The sequence below is a fragment of the Cyrtonyx montezumae genome, unplaced genomic scaffold, assembly GCF_038088225.1.
Source record: "Cyrtonyx montezumae isolate F1298 unplaced genomic scaffold, pur_monq_1.0 scaffold_23, whole genome shotgun sequence".
NCBI lineage: Eukaryota > Metazoa > Chordata > Aves > Galliformes > Odontophoridae > Cyrtonyx > Cyrtonyx montezumae.
The window spans coordinates 2,941,224-2,961,874 of NW_027071970.1; the positions used below are offsets into that span (position 1 = coordinate 2,941,224).

Genomic DNA, 20,651 nt, shown 5'->3' on the forward strand with positions numbered 1-20,651 from the left:
GAGCACCTGCACGAGCGCGCGGCCGCCGCCTCGTGCACGCGCGGCGCCGCGCATGCGCGGGGTTGGATCGCTCGCGACGTGGCGGCATGCGGCGGGCCGTGCTGCTGCTGCTGCTGCTGCTGCTGGCGGCGGTGGGGGCCGAGCGGCGGCCGCCACGGGGTCTGGCACGGGGCAAAGTGGAGGTGGGTGAGGCTGCGGGGTCGGGGTTGGGCGTGACGGGCCGCGCGTGACGGGCCGCGCCGTGTCTGCCCGCAGACGTGCGGAGGGTGATGGCTGAGCCGGCTGCCGGAGGTACGTGCCTAACGGGGCCGGGGGGGGGCCGAGCTGGGCCCGTCCCGAGCCGCGCCGCTCTGCCCGCAGGTGAAGGCCTTCGTCAGCCAGGACATCCCCCTGTAGTATCGCTGCGGGGCTGGAGGGGGGGGGAGAATGCGCTGGGGAGGGCTGTGGGGTGGGAGAGGAATGGGATAGGGATGAGGGTGGAGTGGGGTCGGGGTGGGGATGGGGATGGGACCCGCTGGGATGGGATAAGGGCGTGTCGTGATGGGAACTGGATGGGACGAGGAGGGGGCAGGATGTGACGGCATGGGGACGGGATGTGACGGGGGCGGGGGTGAGCTAGGATGAGCACAGGGGACTGGACAGGGACTAGAACAGGGTGTAGATTGAGGTGGGATGGGAGGAGGATGGGGGGGATGGGGCTGTCCCACCTGGCACTGCCACTCCTTAACAAATCACCCAGCCATAACCTGGAGATGAAGCACCTGCCCGGCGCCGACCCTGAGCTCGTGCTGCTCAGCTTCAGATACGAGGAGCTGGAGGTGAGTGGGCTGCACAGCATCGAGCATGGCTGCAGAGCACCTGGGTTGATGGAGCTACGATGCTTCCTTGTCTCTGTGCAGAGAATCCCCCTGAGCGACATGACCCGGGAGGAGATCAACCAGCTGGTGCAGGAGCTGGGCTTCTACCGCAAGGAGACTCCTGAAGCCCCCGTGCCCGAGGAGTTCCAGTTTGCCCCTGCCAAACCACTGCCCACCCTAATGCCCCGCAGAGCTCCTGCAGCTGACAGCAAGACCCTGTCTGAACAGGACAAGGACCACCCAGACCTGTAGTGAGCAGTGCCAGGGGTAGGAGGTTCTGCAGTCAGTCCTTAGAGTGTGGGGATGAGGGCGTTGGGACGGGTGCCCCTTCCCACGGGGCTGGGGACCATGCTATGGGGTGGCAAGAGTGTGAGCAGGAAGCAGAGAGATGATCCCTGCTGCTGCCATTGGTGCTTGGTGCTCTGTAGCCTCTGTCCCAAGGGTGTCCTGAGTGGTGCCAGCCTTGGGCAGGGGCTCCTGAGCACTGGGGACATCCAGTGAGCCTATGTGCCTGTCACTGCCTTGCCCCTGAGCCACGCAGCCCAGCTATTAGTAAGGAGAAGCAGAGATCTTCTTGCTCCTTTCCCGTGCCCCAAGGTTCATTCAACTCCTGGTGCTGGACAGCAGTATCCTACCTGCACAGGACAGGATGAAACTCTCAGCAGAAAGCTCCACGTGCTGAGGGTAGATGTGCTGAGTCCTGGAGGTGGGACGGCTGCTTCCTGGGAAGGTGTGGCTTTACATCACCAGCAGAGCTGTGTCTGTCGAGCACACAGTAAAGCCGTTGCCTACCACCAGCTGCACCTTGTCATTTTTCTGGGGCAGTCTCAGTTGGGTGCACATCCGTGCTTGCAAAACAGAGGCAGAAGGGGGTTGCAGGGTTGCTTTGGCTGCAGTTTCCACTGGCACTCCGTAGTTCCTGTGCTGTCCCCAGGGGGGGCAAGGGGTGAGGGTGCTAGCCCAGCTCTGGGCCCTCTGGTGCAGAGCTGAGGGGTCTCTGTGCAGCTGGGGCTGCAAACCCTCCCGGGGTGAGAAGTGGCCCTGCAGACAGTGGACTGCTTGCTGGGAGGGGTTGGGGAGAAGAACCTGAGGCAGAAGAATCACCCTATAGAATAAACTTTTATTGTCTGGCTGGTGTTGGTACACGTGTCAACGCAGGTGTAGACTGTGGTGAAGGGGCGAGTGGCACTGAGCACGAGGTGCCCAGAGCTGGGGAGGAGCGCGGGGGCTGTCTGGCCCTGGCCCTGGCCCCACGCTCCCTGGGGCCCTCCCCGCTCCCCTCCAGCTCCCCAGCACGGGGGTGCTGCAGGTCCCCGCCGTGGAAGCACCCTGGGCACGTGTGTGCGGTGGGAAGCAGTGTCAGCACAGGGCCGTCCCCAGGGAGGTGGCACCAAGCAGGGACTGTGGTGGGCAGAGAGGCTTCCTTGCAGGGGGCCCAGAACTGCTCTCAGGCCGCCTGGGGAGCAGGGCACTCTGCCTCCCAGCTGCACCAAAACCAGCAGCGCCCACCTGGGCCCTGGCTTGCAGAGCCCGTGGGCTGAGCCACACAGACCCACGCTGGCCCAGGGCCCGACGGTACTGCGCTGCCCCAGCCTCCCTGGGGAAGCAGGGGCACTGCCCGTGTAAAATGAACTTGAGAATGAATAACTTAACACACTAGAGTATGGCAGAGGGGAGGAGAGCCAAGCTGGCTGCAGGGAGGGTGGCATCCTAGGCAGCACCCGCCTGGCACCATTCTGCCCTGCCCATACATTCAGCTGGCAGCCAGCCGGGGCAGACACTGACTGAGGAGCTCCAGCAAGGCCGAAGCAACGGGTAACCCAGGAGCCTCCCACTTTTGTCCAGCGCCAGCCCCACAGCCTCTCCACCCCCGCTGCCAGCCTCTCCATGGGGCAGCAGCTCCTCCGCACACCAGCGTCCCTGCAGGGAGGGGGCAGTGAGGTGTCGGGCAGCCGCAGGCCGGGGCAGGCTCTAGCACTCTTTCTGCCGCATGCGCATCTCGTGGCGACGCAGGTGGTTGTAGAGGGACTGCACGTAGGTGAAGACGCATTTGGCGTCTGGCTTCTTCCCCATGATCATCATGTCTTCCACCTCCACCAGGGGCACGCAGTCCGCCAGCATCCTGTGAAGACACGGGGCCTCAGCATGCCTGCAGAAGGCCGGGTTGGGGCCGCCAGCACCAGGCACCGCTGCCCCCAGCCCAATGGCAGCACCGCTCACCCCACTGCCTCCACAGTGCCCTGCCAACCGTGCCCTGCCCTGCTCGCAGCCCTCCTGGGCCTGCTCCCTCTGCTGTTGCACCGAGGTGGAGCTGCCGGAGCAACCTCACTCCACGCTGCTCTTCTCTCTCTGACTCCTGGCCACGCTTCCCACCCAGCTGCTGGATCCCAGCCCAGAGAGGCCGGACTGGGCCCGACTGTGTGCACCGCTCTGCCGGAGCCGCACAACTTCCAATGGCTTCAGCCATGGCCTATGGCTACCCCAGCTGGAGTCACTATGCTGCCTGCATTGGGTCCTTCCCCAGCTGCTCTCCACCTCAGGGCCCTCTGTGCCATCAAAGCCGGCCTCAGGATGACACTGCTGCTCACTTTGACCCTTGGCTACGAGCACTACCCCTGTCCCACTGCTGCCAGCCTGCACCCCAAGGTGCAGCTCCCCAGCTCCACCAGGCCCCAGGTGGCTCCTTGGTGCCAGGGCTGCTGGCCGAGCTGGGGCTGCTGCTGCAGCCAGGCAGGGTGCAGAGGGAGGGGAAGGGACAGCTCCTGCCCTCACATGGCTCTTCAGGGCTTGGGGCTGGCAGGGTGTGTCTGGGAGCCCACCCATGGGACGACAGTGCCCAGAGTTGCAGCAGCCATTGCCAGTGCTGGCTGATAGGGCACAGGCTGCGGTGGCACCAGCACTGAGGTCAGGGCCGGGGCTTGAGCAGCCTGAAACTGATCCTGGGCTTGAGGCCACCATGCAGGGGCTAGGGATGGAGCCATCCCTGTCAGGGTCCTGCAGAGCCCACAAAGCCTTCCTCCAGGTCCCGCTATCATGCAGGCTGAGCCAGGGGGCAGCTCAATGGGACAACTCCGACTGTACTGGGAGGATCAGACACCCCTGGCTGACACCCTCCACAAAATCCCCCCTCCCCTTCATGCCAAGCTGCAGACCCTGCTGGGCCCATCATGTGCTCTGGTGTCCCCACACAGTCTCTAGAGCAAGAAGCTTTGGGCTGGCACTGGCACAGACCCACAGCTGGTACCAGCCCCTTGACAGGGAGGCATGGGTGCAAGGAGCACTGGGATCAAAGAAAGCCACCTGGCCCCTGGGTTCCTCCCAGGTGCTGCAGCCATGCTGGAAGGCTGGAGTCCAGCCTGGGGCCTTGCTCTTCGTGCCCCGCTCTCCTGGTTAATGCTGCAGAGCTGGAACTCAGACAGCCATGCTAGCAACAGGCTCTGAGCTCTAGCCTGCAGCAGCCCCACTGCATGATGTGGCAAGCCCAGGAGGCCACACTCAGGGCCTTGGGAAAGCACCCGCCGGAGCACAGCAGGTCCTCTGCTACCACCAGCCAGGGTGATGGAAAAGCTAAGGCAGGACAGGGAGACAGGCTCTGCCCTTATAAAGGCATTGTTTGGGCTTCGGTGTGCTCATGCAGTGCAGAGCCGGGGGAGAGGAGGCTCCAGTGCCAGCTAGGATGCCCCTGAAGACAGGCACAAACACTGCAAGAGGAGGCAGGACTGCAGCCTTGAGTCACACTTTCCAGGCTCTCCTTCTCCTGCCCATATATGAGCAGGCGGCACCTCGATGGGAGGGGAGCGCTCTGAGCCACGCCTGACCCCGCAGCACAGCACCGGCTGCAGCCCCCCACTGCAGCCAGCAGCCTCTGCGTGCCCGGGACTGGACTCGAGGCTGCCCCAGACAGGAGGCAGCAAGTGCAGGCAGCGAGGCTGGAGCACTGTGGGAGCTATGGGGGCTTGTCCATCACCTGAGCAGACCTGTGCTGTTGCGTCCACCCTGCTCCCGGAACAAGACTCGACCCTCTCCCACCAGTACACCCCACTCTGTGCCCCAGCGGCCGCTCCCCGGCCCTCCTGCCAGGCTGTGGGACGCAGGTGGGCGGGTGTGCGGCAGTACATCGACAGGAAGATTCTCACCATCGCTCCCGGGGGTGAAAATGGGCTACGACTTTTTGGTTTTTACCAGCCCCTTCTGGACCAGGCAGCGATAGAATTCCTGAATGTATGTGTACACACACTTCCAATCTGGCTCGCGCATCCGGACCATGTCCTCCACGTCCAGCAACTGCGGACAGTCTGCGTGCTTCCTGAGGGCAGGGAGAGAGAGGGGCAAGCCAGTGACCGCAGCCCAGTCGGGGAGGGGAGAAAGAGAGAAAACAAGAGACACGGATCAATGCAGTTCCCATTCCCCGGGCAGATGCTGCTCTGCTCTCACATGCTCTGGGGGTGCGCGATGCAGGGGCAGGACGGCTCCAGGCACCGCCGCGCTCCAAGGCCATTCAGTGTGACTTGGGGGGGGCAGGGCTCACAAGCAGGGGATGGGAGGGCAGGTGAGCAGTGTGGACAGGCGTGAGGTCCAGAGGGAATGACAGAACGAGACAGAAGAGGGAGTGATGTGTTCTGGCGCGCCCGGTGCTCGGGGAGCGAATTCCAGAGCGGAGCAGCGCTCTATATAGCTCGTATATAGAGCAGCCAGGAGGGCTGGGCAAGCCCAGCATCCTGCCCAGCTCCGCTTGGAACCGCATGGCACAGCCCTGGTGCAGGAAGCTCGGGAGAAGACGCTCACAAGAGCTGGAGGAGGAGGAAGGACAAGAGGCCACCTGGCTTCCAGGCCGGAGAGATCGATGGCTCTCTCAGTCCACGCACCGGTCCCAATTAAAGCAAAAAGTCAATTAATAGGAGCGCCAAGACCCAGGCACGCGGCCCCCTATTCCCGATTGCTCCACTCAACAGCACCGCGGGAGCTGCCGGGAGCTCCCGGCCAGTGCCGCCGCACTGAGCACCAGCTGGCTGCCACCTGCCGGGCAGGTGGGGACAGGACCCCTCCGAAACCCACCTGGCCCTGCCCGAGGCGAGGCCAGCAGGGTGCTGGAGGGGAGGAGGAGTGGATGGGAGGAGAGACAGAAGGAAGGAGAGAGGGCCTGGCTTCCAGCCCTCCAGCTGGATGCGCTCCCATCTCTCAGCACCCAGGAAAACCAGAAGCAAAAGGGGAGGGAAGAGACTTGAGAAGCTGCAACGGTGTTTGAGCCCCTACAACCGTGAAGGAGGCACCTGCACGTACAAACCCCAGTCCCAGCTCCCCAGGTACTGCACCGCGCATGGCTGGTGCCCTGCCCCACAGAGCCTGCCCTGCTTTTGGCTTCTATGTTCCACGCCCAGGACACCCAGTCCCACGCCCACCACCTCTGCACAAACTGGGCAGTACTGTAGGCCCCTCGGGGCTCAGTACACCCAAGTCTGCTTTTCCCCAACCTCACTGTGTGACATAAAGGAGCGATGCCAACAGGCGCTGAGCCCCGGGCATGGCCAGCTCCTCCAGAGCCCTGCCCACGTTCCTGCACCCAGGCAGGAGGAGGGAGAACTGTCCTGCACGTGGGACATGCCCACAGCCCACGTGGTAGCACCAGAGTTACGTACTCTGCAGAGGAGAATGCCACCTCGAAGTTGTGACGGCGGTTCTGGGGTGTGAGCTGGCTGTAGTCAAAAGCATCTGGAAAGAAGTTGTGGACCAAAGCACAGAAGGCCATGCCATCGCTCCAGCTGGAGGAGAAGTTCTGGATGTCCACGTGCTGCAGGGAAGGAAAGTTACCGAGGGGAACAGTGACTGGCCCAGCCTGGCCCAGGATGGGGAGAGGAGGCAGCACTGACCTCGTAGCCCCGGGTCTTAGCCCTACACCAGTCCAGCAACATCTGCTTGATGCTGTTGGCATTGGGGACGCCACAGCTGGAGGAGCGCTGCACAGCTGCACGTGGTGCTGCAGGGTTTGGAGAGCTGAGAGAGAAAACACAGAGGTTAATGCACGTGATGCCTGCTGCCCCAGCTGCCCCGTGCCCGGCACGTCCTCACCTCCCGCCCTCCTTCTGCAGCTTCTCAATCATGGCCTTGCGAGCCTGCGAGGCGGATGTTTTGGGCAGGCTCTGAGCTTTCATCAGCTCCTTCTTTTTCTCAGCCTGGCGCCTCTCCAGCGCAGCCAGGCTACTCTGCCTCGAGGAGCTCTCATCCTCCCGGTCAAAGATGCTGCAAGAGACACAGGCGGAGCTTCAGCTCAGAAAGGAACATGCATAGCCCAGGGTTCTCCGCCCCTCATCATCCCTGTAGCTCAGAGAACTCTGCATGCCTAGGACAGAACCAGCACAGCTCAAGGTCCTGGCTGGTGTCACGGCCACTCACCTGCCTGTCTTCTTGGAGGATGAGCTGTAGGATGATTTGGTTTGAACAAAAGTGCTGCTGCTGCCATCTGCAGAGAACAAGAAAGAGGTCTCAGGCAGGAGCCATGGAGCAGCAGGGCTGGGCAGGCTGGGGAGGCCCTGCTACCTGCTGTGCAGCAGCAGTGCCCCCGTGGACACTGAGAAAAGGCAGCAAAAGCTCTTACTGTCTGATCTCTTCACGTAACTCGACTCCATGGTTGTGGTGCGGGAAGTCTTGCTGCCATCATCTGCAGGGGAGAAAGCAAAGGGGGTCAGCTGGGTTAAGGACCAAGCACTGTGAACTACCCTTGTGTGCACACAGCAGGACAAGGAGACATCCTGTGCAGGCATGGGGTGACACAGAAGCTCTGTGTGGATCAGGTGGGAAGGCATCAGAGCAGATCCCTTAGGGCTCAGGCCCCAGGAAGGCTCTGGGAGAACCAGGAGATACCCATGTGCTCCTAAAGCAGGAAGCTGACCAAGGAAAGGCAGCAAAACCCGGCCTTAAGCCAAGGTCCTGCTCTCTGCAGGGTGCAGCTGACCCCGTGCACTATGCCGTCAGCTCCCTGTACAGGGAGAGCAACAGAAGATGCTCAGCTCTCTCTGCTGTCCCCTCCCCTGGTACACACCACAGGCTGGGCTGATGCTGGAAACACCAGGGGTCCCAGCTAGGGCAAGCACAGAGAACAGCAGACAGAGAACAGTGGTAAACCTTGGCAGCAAGCATGCTTACAGAGCCCTGCACTTACTAGAGTGGACGAGGCGCTCGGTTTTGGTGACAGTGCTGCGGGCTGAGCCATCAGCTGACTGTGAGCTCTGCGTGGTGGTGGTGGTCTCGGTGCTGTGGCCAGCCCTGCTCGCTGTAGCCTGACTCTTCATCTCCTGCAGCCGCTGGTCCCGCTCCTTCTCCCTCTGGTCTGCAAATGCACACGGGAGATGGTGGCAGCAGCGAGATGTAAGGTCTGCGACCCCACGGGGGGGGGGGTATCAGCATTCCCCCTTCCCACCAGCTGCCAAGTACCTCGCTTGCGCTGGCGCAGCTCCCGCATAGCGTTACGGATCAGCCTCCGCTCCTCGAAGTCTGTGGTCTGATCCAGCTGCGGGGGGAAGGGGAGGTCAGCACAGCTCCTCTCTCCCACCCAGCACGGAGCCCCCTTGTGTCCAGCCTGCATCCCGCCCTCAGAAGCCCACACCATCACAGTGAAGGACGTACCATCTTATCCAGGACATCCTCGTCCTCGATCCTGTTCAGCTCCTCAACGTTCAGCTTGCTCTTTTTCTCCGCTTCCCTCACTTGGACCTTCTCCATGCCATTGGGCAGCTCCGGCTCCAGCCTCGGTGCCTGGGGCTGCTCCACCACCACCACCTCTGGTTCCATGGGCTGCAAGGACAGCACCGCAGGCCTGAGCCCCACCAGCCCCACGTCCCCCTAATGAACCTGATGCTCGTCCAGTGCCACAGGCAGCAGGGACAGCGGAGATGCACTGTGTGGTATAGGAGCCCACGGCTGGCAGGAACACCATGGACGTCAGCAGTGACCAATGCAGGTGGAGTGCCACATCCCCAATGCTCAGCACACCGCAGCCCACCCTGCCCCAGGAGACCCCACGAGCTCTTGTACCTCCTGCCAGAATGCCCCCACATTGCAGCCTGTGGGTACCCACGACCCACTGCCATCACATGTGAAGTGGGGGGGGGGGGCACTGCACCCCGCACCCCACAGCTGGCAAGGTACTGGCAAGGCCAAAGCACACCATTAGCAGCACAAAGGATTTCCAGGGAATTAAGGGACTTAGTGGAAAGAAGAGCTTGTGCAGATCAAGAGCCTCCTCGTCATCTCCGCTCAGGAACTAGGCCAGCTCAGCCCCCGCGGGAGCACGGCCAGGACACCAAGTCCCTTTCAGCGCGACCCCCAAGCAATGTGCCGTGGGCAGCTCTCCAAGCCCGGAATAGGACCTGGAGGCAGCGGGTGGGAGGTGTGGGGCCAAGGCAGCCCCGCTGCACACCTGGCCCCATCCCACACCGCTGCCAGGCGTGAGGGCACGCGTTGCTGGTACGGCTGGCTCCACGGTGGCTCAGCCCGGAGCCAGCAACGCAGCGCATGGCAGTGAAGCTCTGGGCAGGAGGAGCAGCACAGAGCCCAGGGCCAGTGCAGGGCGAGCTGACGACCACAAGGCGAGCCCACGCCAGGGCTGGGACAGCTGCCCCGCAGCCGGCACGCCAGCAATGCGAAGCAGGCAGGCACCATTGGCTCGCAGCCCTGCCCGGCAGCGGGCTGCGACTGATCCCGGCCACACTGCCCACCCATCCCACCCCCAGCCGAGGGTTTCTCCTCGGCCCCGGCTCCGTGCCCCCCCCAGCGGGTGCTGCCTAGGACCCGCACTCACAAAGCTGTCGCTCCGGGAGAGGTGCAGGGTCGACTGTTGGCGCGTGCTGGAGAAAGTGGGTGGATGGGCCACCGGGCTGCCGGGCTCCTCGGTGCCCTCAAAATGAGCGCAAGGGTCCTGTGCTTCCAGAAACAGAGTGCTGAGGTCCTTCTCCTTGGGCTCCGGCGGTGCCAGCCATAGTGCCAGCAGCTCCAGCCGGCGGCCCAGGCGAGCCTGCTCGGCCCGCAGCACCAGGTGCTCCTCCTCCAGCTCCCGCAGGGCGCGGGCCAGGGGCTGCACCTGCCGCACAGCCTGCTCCAGCTGCCCCTCCACCGCCTTCCCGAAGGCCTGCAGCTCCCGCCGCAGCTCCTCCAGCTCGGCCGCCCCGGCCCTCGCCAGGCCCTCCAGGCTGAGCCCCGGCATGGTGCCGGTGGGCTCCAGGGCTGCGGGTGCCGCAGCGGGCCCCTCTCAGCTGTCCCCTGCCCTTTATAGGGGCTGCGGGGGCACCACCTCCAGCTGGAGGCCGGCCCGGCTATTCTTGTCGCAGTGCAGTCGGGGGTCCCGTGCAGGGGCGCCGAGGCAGGCGCTGACACTTGGAAGTGATTCCAGGCCCCACGGGACCAGGTGGCCCGGCAAGGGGGGGTCCTGGCGGCTGCTGCGGGGAACGGGCTCCTGCCTCTGCCCCCACGGCCTGACAGCTGCTGTCCTCGCAGCCATGCAGCACTGGGGCTCTGCAGGGCGGGCGGGCAGGCGGTAGCAGAGATCTTGCAGGATCCACCCCAGCAACGCTGCTCCGCCGCATGCACGCAGCCCCTCCTGCACAACTTCCTACCCCAGCACAAAGCCCCGGCCTCAGGCAAGCTCCGCTGCAGGGCAGTGCCACCGGCTGTGACCATGGCTCTCACCTCCCCTCGTCACACGCAGACCCATGAGGCACACACAGCACTACCAGCAAAAGGCAGCAGCCCCCAGACCCACGCACACCATGGGTCAGACCGACCCCTACCTGGCAGGGCTGAGGGCACCACAGCCCCTTCTCCTCCTCCTCCTCCTCCTCCTCTTCCTCCCTGCCCGCTCGCAGCACACCTGGAGGCCGTGTCCAGCCCTGGTCCCCAGCACCCACCCCGCAGCACAGTGCTGCTAATACCTTAATGAGAGCTGACGGGCTGCAGGGCCAAGCCTGCGTGAGCGCATTAGTGCGGGGCTGCCACCCTCCGTGGGCAGAGAGCTGCACTTTTGGCATAGGCAGCACCTGCTGCAGCCACACCAGGCTGCACGGTGGCCGAGGTGAGCACCGAGCCGGGCCCACAGAGAGCAAGCAGCACCCTGCCCATGGCTGGAGAAGCAGGCAGGCAGGAACTCGGCCCCATGAGCAAGGCAGCGCCGTTCTGGACATCCCAGCTCCTGCCAACACCACTGCACACGCGCGCGCTCTGCATTGCCCTAGATGGCCAACAGCAGATAAAAGCACTTGAAGAGCTGTAAGCACCGTGCTGCCTCCTGGGCACCTCCAGCCTCGCTGTTGCAGCACCCAGGGCTGTGTGCTGATCTCCACCCAGGTCGGAGCTGGGGGTGGGTGCACCTTTTTTTCTTTGTTTGTTTGTTTTTCCAGTTGTCCCCAAGAATCCCCCTGCACCAGGCAGGCACAGCTGGAGAGCACAGAGAGGAGAGGCGGGACCCAGGGAGGACTGCAGGACACAGTCCCTGGAGCAGAGCCCTAGAAGAGCTTCCTGGCCCCATGGCCAAGCTTCATTCCCAGAATGGAAAACACAGGGCTGGAGCTGCCACAACCCTACGAGGTAGCTGAGAGCAGAGGGGGAGACCCACAAAACCTCGCACCTTGCCCACTCCCTTCTCTAAGCATCTGTATTCACTGTGGCACAGGGGGGCACGGGGACAAGGACGTGGGAAGGAGCCCCCATCCTCACAACAGTGCCCCCAACCACGCTGCCAGCACTGAGCGCGTGCCCTGACGCACGGGGCTGCTCCCACCCCACACCCAGGGCCCTGAGAGCACTCACTTTGATGACATTGCTGCTGGTGGTGATGCTGCAGATGCCCCCGGTGCTGCTGGGGATGTTGCAGATGCCACTGGTGCTACTGGGAATGCTGCAGATGCTGCTGGTGCTACTGGGGACGTTGCAGATGCCACCAGTACTGCTGGTGGTGATGTTGCAGATGCCACCGGTGCTGCTGGGGATGCTGCAGATGCCACCGGTGCTGCTGGTGGTGATGTTGCAGATGCCACCGGTGCTGCTGGGGATGGCGGTGATGCGGATGGGAGTGCTCCTCAGCCCCAGGGTGAGCTCTGCAAAGGAAGCCGCGGGCACTCGGGGAGCGCTCCAGCCCGACAGGCTCAGCCCTGTGCCCGCTGATGGGGGGAGGCACCGGCTCCTGCGCATCCTGCTCCTGCAGCAGGGCTCCGAGCTCTGGTGTGCACGGAGGGCAGCGGGGACGGCTAAAGCATGTGGGAGCTGCTGCGTCAGGGGGAGCCAGGCCCCCCCAGCACGCCTTCACCCCTAAGATGGACACTTCCCGCAGCTCTCCAGCAGGAGCCAAGACCTCCTGGCATGAGGGACGGCCCCGGAGAGCACACAGAGGCATCCTGCCCTGATACGGGCAGGCAGGGCTGCATGGCACATGGGGCAGCAGTAGGGATGGCTCTTTGCACGATGCCCAAGCCAGCACGAAGGCGGGTCTGTGGGGACAGGGCAGGAGCTCGGGGCTGTGCCGTGCTCTGGGGCTGGGCTGCAGGGTCAGGAGGGGACGAGGCTGCAGGGTTGGAAGAAGGACTGTGGGACGTGAAGGGGGCATCTAGATGGAAATGGGGACAGGCCTCGGAGCCATAGGGCGAGGGCTGCCACGCTCCTGCCCTTCTGCAGAGCCCACACTCGGCCCCCAGCATCCCCCAACCCACCAATGCTCCCCAATCTTCCCATCCTAGTAGCACCCACCACACATCGCCCCTCCGGGCTCCAACCCCTCCCTGCCAGCCCACGGGTGCCCTCCATCCCACTGCTCCCGTTCTGCCCGGTGCCCACCTGCCCGCTGGCTGCCGGGGGCGGCCACGATGCGGGGCGTGACGGACTGCGTGTGGGGCTGCACGCGCCCATCCTTGATCTCGATGGTGAAGTACGTCTTCATGCCGTCGTGGGCGGCGGTGGGGCCGATACCGGCGGGGCGGGGGCCGGCAGGCGGCGGGCGATGCTCTGCTCCTCCGCCACCGCCTCCCCGAGCGTTTTGAGCGGGGCCCGGCGGGGCCGAGCGAGGTCCCCGTTGCCATTGGCCGGGCCCGGCCCGCCCCGCACTGCCGCCCGCCCCCTCGGGGCCGCCCGCCGCCCGCTGCCGCCCCGCGGTGCCCACCGGGGCCGCGCCCGAAGGGGTGAAGCGCTGCGCGCGTTCCCGCACCGACGAGGAGCGCTGCACGGGGCTCGGCTCTGCGGGGGACACAGCAGCTGGATCAGATGGGTCCCACGTCGAGTGCCCCCCACCTCGTGCATGCAGCCCGGGCACCCCACGATGCATGCTGCCCCCAACCCCCCCAGACCCCCTGCCGTGCATGCATGCTGTCCCCCAACGCATGCCACCCCCACGCACGCTGCCCACGGGGATGCTACCCCCCACCCCGGGTGCCTGGCAGCCCTCTGAGCTTCTGCCTGTCCGTGCACACGGGTGGGAGCCCCAAACAGAGCACAGTGACCTCGACGTGCCCTCACCTTGGCGGCCCTGCGGGCACGGCGAGCAGGGTGCTTGCTCCCAGCGCTGAGCGTTGATACGAGATGGGGTCCGTGCTGAGCTCTGGGTGGGTGCTACTGCCCGGGCCACGTCCACGTGCAAGGAATGGGACAGAGGGAGCAGAGAGTGAGCACGGGATGGAGCAAGGATGTCAGCTCACCCCCAGTGACACCCACGTCTCTGGAGGTCAGTGCCCACTGCGCACCCCATGGGGCACAGAAGGATGAGGGAGGAACATAGGGGCTGTGTGATTATCCCAGCTCCCATGGGACCCCGGCACAGCAGAGCCAGCACTGTGCAGGCTCCGTGGTGTGCAGGAAGGAGCCGAGCTGCTGCTCAGCTGCCCCTGCTCTGCCCAAGGGCAGCAGGGCTCAGCCCTTCCCCAGCCACCAGGCCTGAGCCCGTGCCCGCTGCCAGGCTCTCCGCAGGGCCGTGACCCTCAGCGTGCCCACAGCTGTGAGCTCCCATTTGGCCTTATTTCCTCCTGGCACAGCAGAAGGGAAGCACTTTCCCAACAGCAGCACGAAGGCACCAGTTGCCTAACACCATCCCTTTTGGTCTGCCAAGAGCACCCAGGCAGGCACGGAGGGCCTGGAGCAGCGCTCAGCCCCCGGCCAGGCCAGCGAGCACAGCCCCGGGGGGGGGCCAGGGCCGGACCGGTGCTCGGCTCCCAGCCTTATTGGGACAAAGAATGCAAAAGGCCGAGGTTTGCTGCACGCACAGATTCCCTTTCATGGCCCTGCAGCAGCCCGGCCGGTAGCTGGGGGACTTGTAAACACTGCCTGGCACCCCGCTGCCTGCTCCGTGCCTCAGCAGGTCCGGCCTGGCCCCACACACAGCAGTGCATCCTCCTGGGCAGCCGCCCGGCTCGGGGCTATCGGGGGAGGGCCCAGGGGTGCTGCAGGCCCAGCTGCCCCCTGCCTGGGGCAGCCCTTACCCGCTGGCTTCTCCTGGGGCATCACGGCGTTCCCCGACACCTGGCCACGCACGCAGATGACAAACTGCAGGGGGAAAGGGGCAGCACGGTGAGCCATCAAAACCCAACCTAAGCAGCCCAGAGGGGCAAGCACTGCGACAGGGGCAACATGCCACGCGTGCCACCCCCAGCCCCATGCTGAGAGGGTGGGGGCTGTGCTCTGGGTGGCTCCCAGCCCCCACCGGTGCAGTGTTCCCATACCTGGCCACTCTGAGTGACAGCAGAGGGCTGTGTGGGGCCGCGCTGCTCCGCCTGGTGGCTCTGCCCTGTGCTGCACGGGGCCTCTGTTGGCTCCACGTTGGGCTTCTGCGTGGCACAGGGGCTGCCAGAACCCTTCTCTTGGCACTGCAGCTCACACTCAGATGCCTGCTCGGTGTGCAGCTCCACCTCTGCTGTGTGCTCTTCGGGCTGCGGGGCTGCATGCAGGTCCAGGAGCACCAGGGTCCCCGAAGCTGTGGCTGCAGGAAGGATAAGAAGCTCTGTACAGCATCCCCACTCCTGTGGCCACAAGCAAGCACCTGGCTGCCAGCTTGGGCTTGACGCCCCGCAGCCCTCTCCATCCTCATGTTTCCCCCTAACACCCCACTTTTCCCTGCACTTCCAAACTTTGCTCCTTCTCTCAGGCAGGGCTGGGCCTCTGGAATATGCTGTACACATGGACTCACCCTGGGCAGAGGGTTTCTGGGGCTCTCTCAGCTGCTGACTGCTCAGGTCCTGCAGCTCAGCTCGGCCACGCTCTTGCTCCTCATCCTCCCCACGGTCCTGGAAGAGAGAAGGGGTGAGAGCCCACCCAGCCCCACAGCTGCAGGGCAAGGGGTGGAACATCATCACACACACAGCAGCTCACAGCCTGCTGCAGGGATGCCGCAGAAGGCTCTGAGGGGTAAGTGTCCAGAGCATTGACGTGGTGCTGAGAAGGGATGACAGAAGCACAACACCAAGGCAGAGTGACACGAGCTGAGATCCCAGTATAACTACAGGATGGGGGGAGGAGGAGAGGGGACCACAGCCAAGGGATGCATAGGGAGGAGGCAGTACCAAAACCTGTACCCCACTGTGGTCTCTGCTTAATGGGAATGGCTTAGGTTTAGGAGAAATCAGCCAGGTGATGCGAGATGGGCTGGCTGCTCAGGAAATGCCTGTGCACAGATGGCTGTGTGTATAGGGTGCTGCAATGGCAGCAGATGCTGACCAGGAAGGAAATGGTATGGGGTCACCTTCCCATGTCACCAACCTCATGCCAGGCCCAGAGGGAAAAGCTGATCTGAACAGAGCAGTCAAACCACTGCTTGTCCCTTCCCCACCCTCTCTCCCAAGCGGAAGCTCTGCACTGTGTCCCTGTGGGGACACCCAACCAGCAGGACTCAGCAGGACTCAGCAATTTCCACTGGCACCCCCAGCAGCACTCACCGTGGGGCGCTCAGGCTCCTCCTCAGGCAGCCTGTCCGTGTCCCCCCCACGGCTGCTCTCCTCCACTGCGCTCAGCACCGGCTGTTCAGCATCACTCTGCCTGTTCTCCACGGGCTCAGTGCTGCTCTCCACGCTCACCACGGCCGGCAGCTCAGTGCCTGATCTCTGAGAGCTCCCTCCATTCCTGACCAGAGCTGCTGTTTCAGCATCATCCCTCCTGCTGCGTTCTGCACGTGTGGGCACAGCTGAGGGCTCGGCAACGTCCCTGCGGCTGCTCTGCACGTTCCCAGCCAGGGCTGCAGCTGGGTGCAAGCAAAGAAGGTAAATCTCAGGAAGGAATTGGGCACATCCCAAGCAGCCTCAGGGCAGCCAGGACATGGGGACCTCACCTTCGATCTCCTCAGCCCGCAGCTTGCGGATGGCAGCACGGATCAGCTTGCGCTCCTCGTACTCGCTGGCCGCCCGCAGCTGCAGAGGGGCAGAGCCACGAGTGAGGCACAGGGAGGGTTCAGCGGCTCCCGGCCCCCCCCCCCATGCCACAGCATCGGGCACCTACCAGCTTTGTCAGCTCCTCCACATCGGTGATGGACTCAAGTTCCCGGGACAGCGAGGCTAGGGCCTTCTGCTGCTCCTCCTCCAGCTGCTGGGACCTGTGCCGGAGCCAGGGGTGAGAGCGGTGTGGGAGCAAAGCCCCGCACAGCCAACAGGAGCTGCACTGTGCCCCGGGTACTCACCGCAGCCAGTTCTCCTTGTTGTCCTGCCGGTGGCTGCCGCGCTCGGTGCGGAAACGTTTGGAGGCCAAAGCCTCCTCGTCCCGCTCCAGCTCCTGCCGCTGCAGCTCCCGGATGGCCGAGCGGATGCGGCGTCGCTCGGCGAGGTCCAGCGTCGCCTCCAGCTGGGAGGACAGGGCAGGGTTGGGAGCTGGGCACAATGGGACCGTGTGTCCCGCGCTGCCCACGCGCCCGATGCACACTGCCTGGCACTGTCTGCCCCCGCTCCGGGGGACGAGGGGTGGCCCAGCCCCGGCGTGGGATGGGACATGAGGTCGGCCAGAGCTGGATGCTGCCCGGGGGAGCGGGCACGGCACCCAGCACTGCGCACAGAGCAGGGCACAGTGTGAGTTCTGCCGGCAGCCTGTGCTCAGAGCCGTCCCTGCACGAGGCAGGCACAGCCCTGCTGCGGGACACCAGGCCCTGCCCAGGAACCGGGGAAACCATTTCCCATGGAGCTTGTTAAAAATAAACCCCGTGACCCGCAGCAGCTGCTGTCAGCATCAGGGCCCGGCACGCTGGGAGCAGCAGCGGCCGCACCAAAGGGCGAAGGCAGCAGTGCTCTTCCTCGCATTCCCACAGGACGCTACCAGGCCAACCAGCCACACACTGAGCTTCAGGTCACTGCAGGGCCAGAAGCACGGCTCTTGTCCCCAGGAATGCAAGAAGCCCGGGGAAGGCTGCAGCCCACTGCAGGCCCGTGGGACACACTGCATCTGCTGACACAGCCCATCCCAGCAAAGCCACCGATCCTCATCTGGGAGCAGCATTTTCCACGCTGCCCCCCCCAGGGACATCCTCCCACATGGTCAGCTCCTGCTGGTCAGCACGGGGCTGGAAATGAGGATCCTTGTCATCGGGAGTCGCAGCCTAAGGCAAACAGGCTCCCTCCCATGTCCCTCCCAGCACCCCCTGCCGTGCAGTGATATCAGCATCCCATATCAGCATCCTGCAGCAGCGCGAGCATCCGCCTCCCGGGGACAGAGCCGGGGGCTGCAGCCCCGTGCCACATGCTGCAGGGTGTGGGTTCTCATCCGGAGTCACAGCCTTTGCAACAGGACAGCCCTTTCCCTGCTGGCTCAGCACTCAGCGGGGTCCCAGAGCACAGCGTCAGTGAGCTCAGCACCACTGAGCTCGTAGCCAGGCATGGGAACGGCCCCAGCTCTGGTGGGAGAAGCCTCTGTCCTAGCAGACAGCACAGGAGGGGCCCAAGGGCACAGCAGGAGGCCCTGGGGCCGCCCCATCTTGCAGCAACCCCTGTCCCTGCGTGCACAGAGGGTCCTGGGGCAGTGGCAGAGCCCCACGTGAAGCCAGGCAGAGCTGCCCTCTAAACACCCACAGCCTCCCCGAGGGACCCCTGCGATAGGGCTGGGAGGATGGAAGGGAGGCAACAAGGCAGCTCTGCAGCTGTGAGAAGGCCGTAAGGGCACAAAAACACTCCTCCACCCCATGCTGGGAGGCCGAGGCCCCGACCATTTGCTGAACAAATTGTCAGCCACGTGCTGTGCAGCCCCAGCACCCCAGCAGGAGCTCTGAGCCTCGTGGCTGGGGTGCAAAGGCAGCAGCGTGGAGGGAGGGAAGAAGAAGAAGAGCCACGGTGTGCCCTTCCCGTGGGCATCTGATGGATGGGGTCTGACCTGCACGGGGGTCCCAGAGGGTTCGGCCTTTCCTCCGCAGGAGAGATGGCGGTGGGGCAGCAGGAGCTCCCAAGCCCACGTCAGCGCGGAGCCAGCACACGGCAAACACACGGCTCCGTGGGGCAACGTGCCGGAAACCACAGCTGGAGCCAGGGCTGGAAGGGGCCGCGGGGCCCTGCAGTGACAAGCCCTGAGCTCGGCACATGCCAGGGCCCCAAGGGCCCTGCCCAGCCAGCAGCAAATTAATGGTTGTGAGCAAACGCCCGCTTCGTCCCACACAAAGTGGCTTTGTGAGGAGGGTGCTGGCAAGCCACCACGGGCTGCTTTCCTGGTGATGCCCGAGCACAGCAGCACTCAGCCTTGCCTCAACCCAGCGCGCGTCCGCCAGCAGAGGGCCATAATTAGCTCCGCTAATTAGCCCAAGCTTTCCATCCAGCTCTGGGATAGGCAGCGCACAGAGGGGCACTGAACAGCTGGAGCACGGCCACGGGGAAGCTCAGAGACGGGGAGACAGGAGCCAGAGGGGGCATCCGCATCGCTCCCGGGCGGGACGAGCCCCGCAGCAGCACCTGCACCGCTGCGGGGAGCCAGCACCCACCCGAGCTGTCCTCGGGTTCCAATGGTGGCACCCCGGGGACGTCAGAGCGATGCTGGGAGAAAGGAGGAGGAGAACAAGGAACCGAGGGATGGGGAGAGCGGAGGAGCAGGGAGGAAGCGGCGGCAGAGGCAGGCAGTTTTCCCTTATATGGGCTAATCCTCTTCCAGCAAAGCGGAGCCAAAACCTAACCAAGAAAAAAAAAAATAAAAAATTCCTTCCCCGGCTCACGTCAGCTCGGAGCTGGCTTCCTCCAGCTGCACAGGGCCGAGCAGGAGAAGGGAAACACCGTCCTCCAGAGAGCCCACGGCCGCAGCAGGATGGAGAGAAGCACCCGACGTCGGTGCAGCCCCGCGCTCTGCCCGCACGCTGCGGGGCCACGGGCTCGGCCTCTCCCCGGGCACCGCCGCGCTGGGAAGGCTCGAGGAGGTGCGAAGCATCTTCTGGTTAAACGGGGACAGCCCCGTGGAGAAGCGCTGCCTCGGCGGCCTCGGGTGGGCAGCGGAGAGCCGGGAGAAACCCCGAGCATCCGTCCCACGGCTCCGGGCAGAAGATGGGGCCGTGAGCCGAGCTCCCAGCGGACTGAGGACAGCCGGGAGCTGCGGGCGCGCGGACCCCGCGCTGACCCCTGCGCTGTCCCAGCAGCACCCCGGCCCTTTCCCGTTCCCCGCGGACGTTGTTTCCGAGCTGACTCAGCTTCCTGCCGCTCTCCATTCCCAAGCTCCTGCTCCGGCACCGAACCGCCCGCGGAGCCGGCTGCTAGCTCAAAGCGGCTTCCCAACGCGGATCCCTTGCGTGGGCCGGAGCCCGCTCCCACTCGCGGCCGATCCACGGCCCACGAGCGCATCCAGGCAGCGCCGCCCGGGGATGGGCGCGGGGCGGGCAGGAAGCCGTCCCAGGAGCGCCGGGATGCCCGCAGGAAGCAGGTGGCCGGGGAGGGCTCGGCTGGAGCCGGGCCGGCGGGGAGCGCGGAGCCGGGGCGCTCGTGGCAGACGTCGGGCAGAGCCGTCCCGCCCGGCACCGCGCAGGGAGAGCTGCGGGACGCGGGGAACCGTCGGCCGAAAGGGGACGGAACCGACGGACCGATGTCACAGCCCGAGCGAAGGGCCGAGCACGGCCGGAAGAGAACCGAGGCAGCGCCCGGAGCTCCCTCCGCGGTCCCGCAGCAGCACGGCCCGAGGGGCAATGCCACCTGCGGGTACGCGGAGCTTCTCCTCCTGCCCCCCGTCCCCCCCCGCAGCCCGCAGCACACTCGGAGCAGCGCGGCGGGCACTCACCAGCTTTCTCAACGCCCCCTCGTCCATCCCCTGCAGGCTCTCCTGGGACATCCTGGCTGCCCACCGCGACGCCCCGGGTACCGTCCCCTCGATACAACGCCGCAGCGCTCCGCCGGGCCGGGCCCGCTCCCGCAGCCCCGCGCACTCCCGCTCCCGCCCGGCCCCGCGCTGCCCCGCCCGCGCCCGCCGCCGCCATTGGCTCTTCGCTCCGGGCGGGACGGTCCCGACCGGTCCCGCCGTCCCGCCCCGGCCCCGCCTCGGCACGGCCGCCCCCGGAGGGTGGGGGAGCGGGCCTGGCTCGGTTCACCCCCCCTTCCTCGGACCCCCCCCACCCCACCCCGGGGTCCGGTGGCAGCGGAGCCGGGAGCCCCCGGTGCGGCCCCCGTGGTGCGGTGCCCGACCGCGGCGGAGTTTGTTTGTGTAAAGGAAACTTCAGTTCGCAATTCGAAACCGACGGGAGAGAGACGTCGTGGTAATATTTCCGTCCGATTTTCAGCTTTAACGGCAAAAAGAAACCAACAACCAACCAACAAATCCACAAACACCCAAATTTGGCCCTAAATCCGCCCGGAGTGACTGTGGTGGGTCAGCCCCGTGGGTGCAGGAGGGCACCCACCCTTG

The 20,651-nt window shown here is 65.0% G+C and overlaps 2 protein-coding genes across 7 annotated transcripts; one reads left to right on the forward strand and one right to left on the reverse strand.

Annotated features, from left to right (window-relative positions):
- Positions 1–78: 78 nt before the first annotated feature.
- SELENOM (selenoprotein M) lies at positions 79–1,398 on the forward strand. Its single transcript, XM_065738893.1, has 5 exons — positions 79–182; positions 256–291; positions 361–395; positions 740–818; positions 900–1,398. Exons 1-5 carry the CDS (start codon positions 87–89, stop codon positions 1,107–1,109), a joined length of 456 nt encoding a protein of 151 aa, XP_065594965.1. The 5' UTR covers positions 79–86; the 3' UTR covers positions 1,110–1,398.
- Positions 1,399–1,957: 559 nt separating this feature from the next.
- SMTN (smoothelin) lies at positions 1,958–20,151 on the reverse strand. Of its 6 annotated transcripts, XM_065738855.1 has the most exons (22): positions 20,031–20,149; positions 16,486–16,646; positions 16,308–16,401; positions 16,141–16,219; positions 15,752–16,053; positions 15,007–15,103; positions 14,543–14,799; positions 14,303–14,366; positions 13,347–13,442; positions 12,672–13,067; positions 11,652–11,938; positions 9,652–9,768; positions 8,478–8,645; positions 8,286–8,361; positions 8,014–8,181; positions 7,450–7,512; positions 7,248–7,314; positions 6,924–7,094; positions 6,725–6,848; positions 6,494–6,645; positions 4,994–5,163; positions 2,889–2,979 (listed from the first exon to the last, which is right to left on the reverse strand). In XM_065738855.1, the coding sequence occupies exons 1-21, from the start codon at positions 20,079–20,081 to the stop codon at positions 5,019–5,021; spliced, it is 3,135 nt and encodes a 1,044-aa protein (XP_065594927.1). In that variant the 5' UTR covers positions 20,082–20,149; the 3' UTR covers positions 2,889–2,979; positions 4,994–5,018. The 6 variants fall into 6 exon arrangements, with proteins under 6 accessions (XP_065594926.1, XP_065594925.1, XP_065594928.1 ...); XM_065738854.1 differs by lacking the exon at positions 4,994–5,163 and having other exon boundaries at positions 1,958–2,979; positions 13,347–13,439; positions 20,031–20,142; XM_065738853.1 differs by lacking the exon at positions 4,994–5,163 and having other exon boundaries at positions 1,958–2,979; positions 20,031–20,142.
- Between the last annotated feature and the right edge of the window lie 500 nt (positions 20,152–20,651).

What these genes read in the sequence shown, in the direction of transcription:
- SMTN (XM_065738853.1), bottom strand. Translation starts at nt 20,081, where the DNA reads ATGTCCCAGGAGAGCCTGCAGGGGATGGACGAGGGGGCGTTGAGAAAG. An exon ending in GTGCCCGCAGGGCCGCCAAG is followed by an intron (nt 13,068 to 13,346) that starts GTGAGGGCACGT and finishes TGTCCCCCGCAG; the next exon opens with AGCCGAGCCCCGTGCAGCGC. An exon ending in CTAAGACCCGGGGCTACGAG is followed by an intron (nt 6,646 to 6,724) that starts GTCAGTGCTGCC and finishes CCTTCCCTGCAG; the next exon opens with CACGTGGACATCCAGAACTT.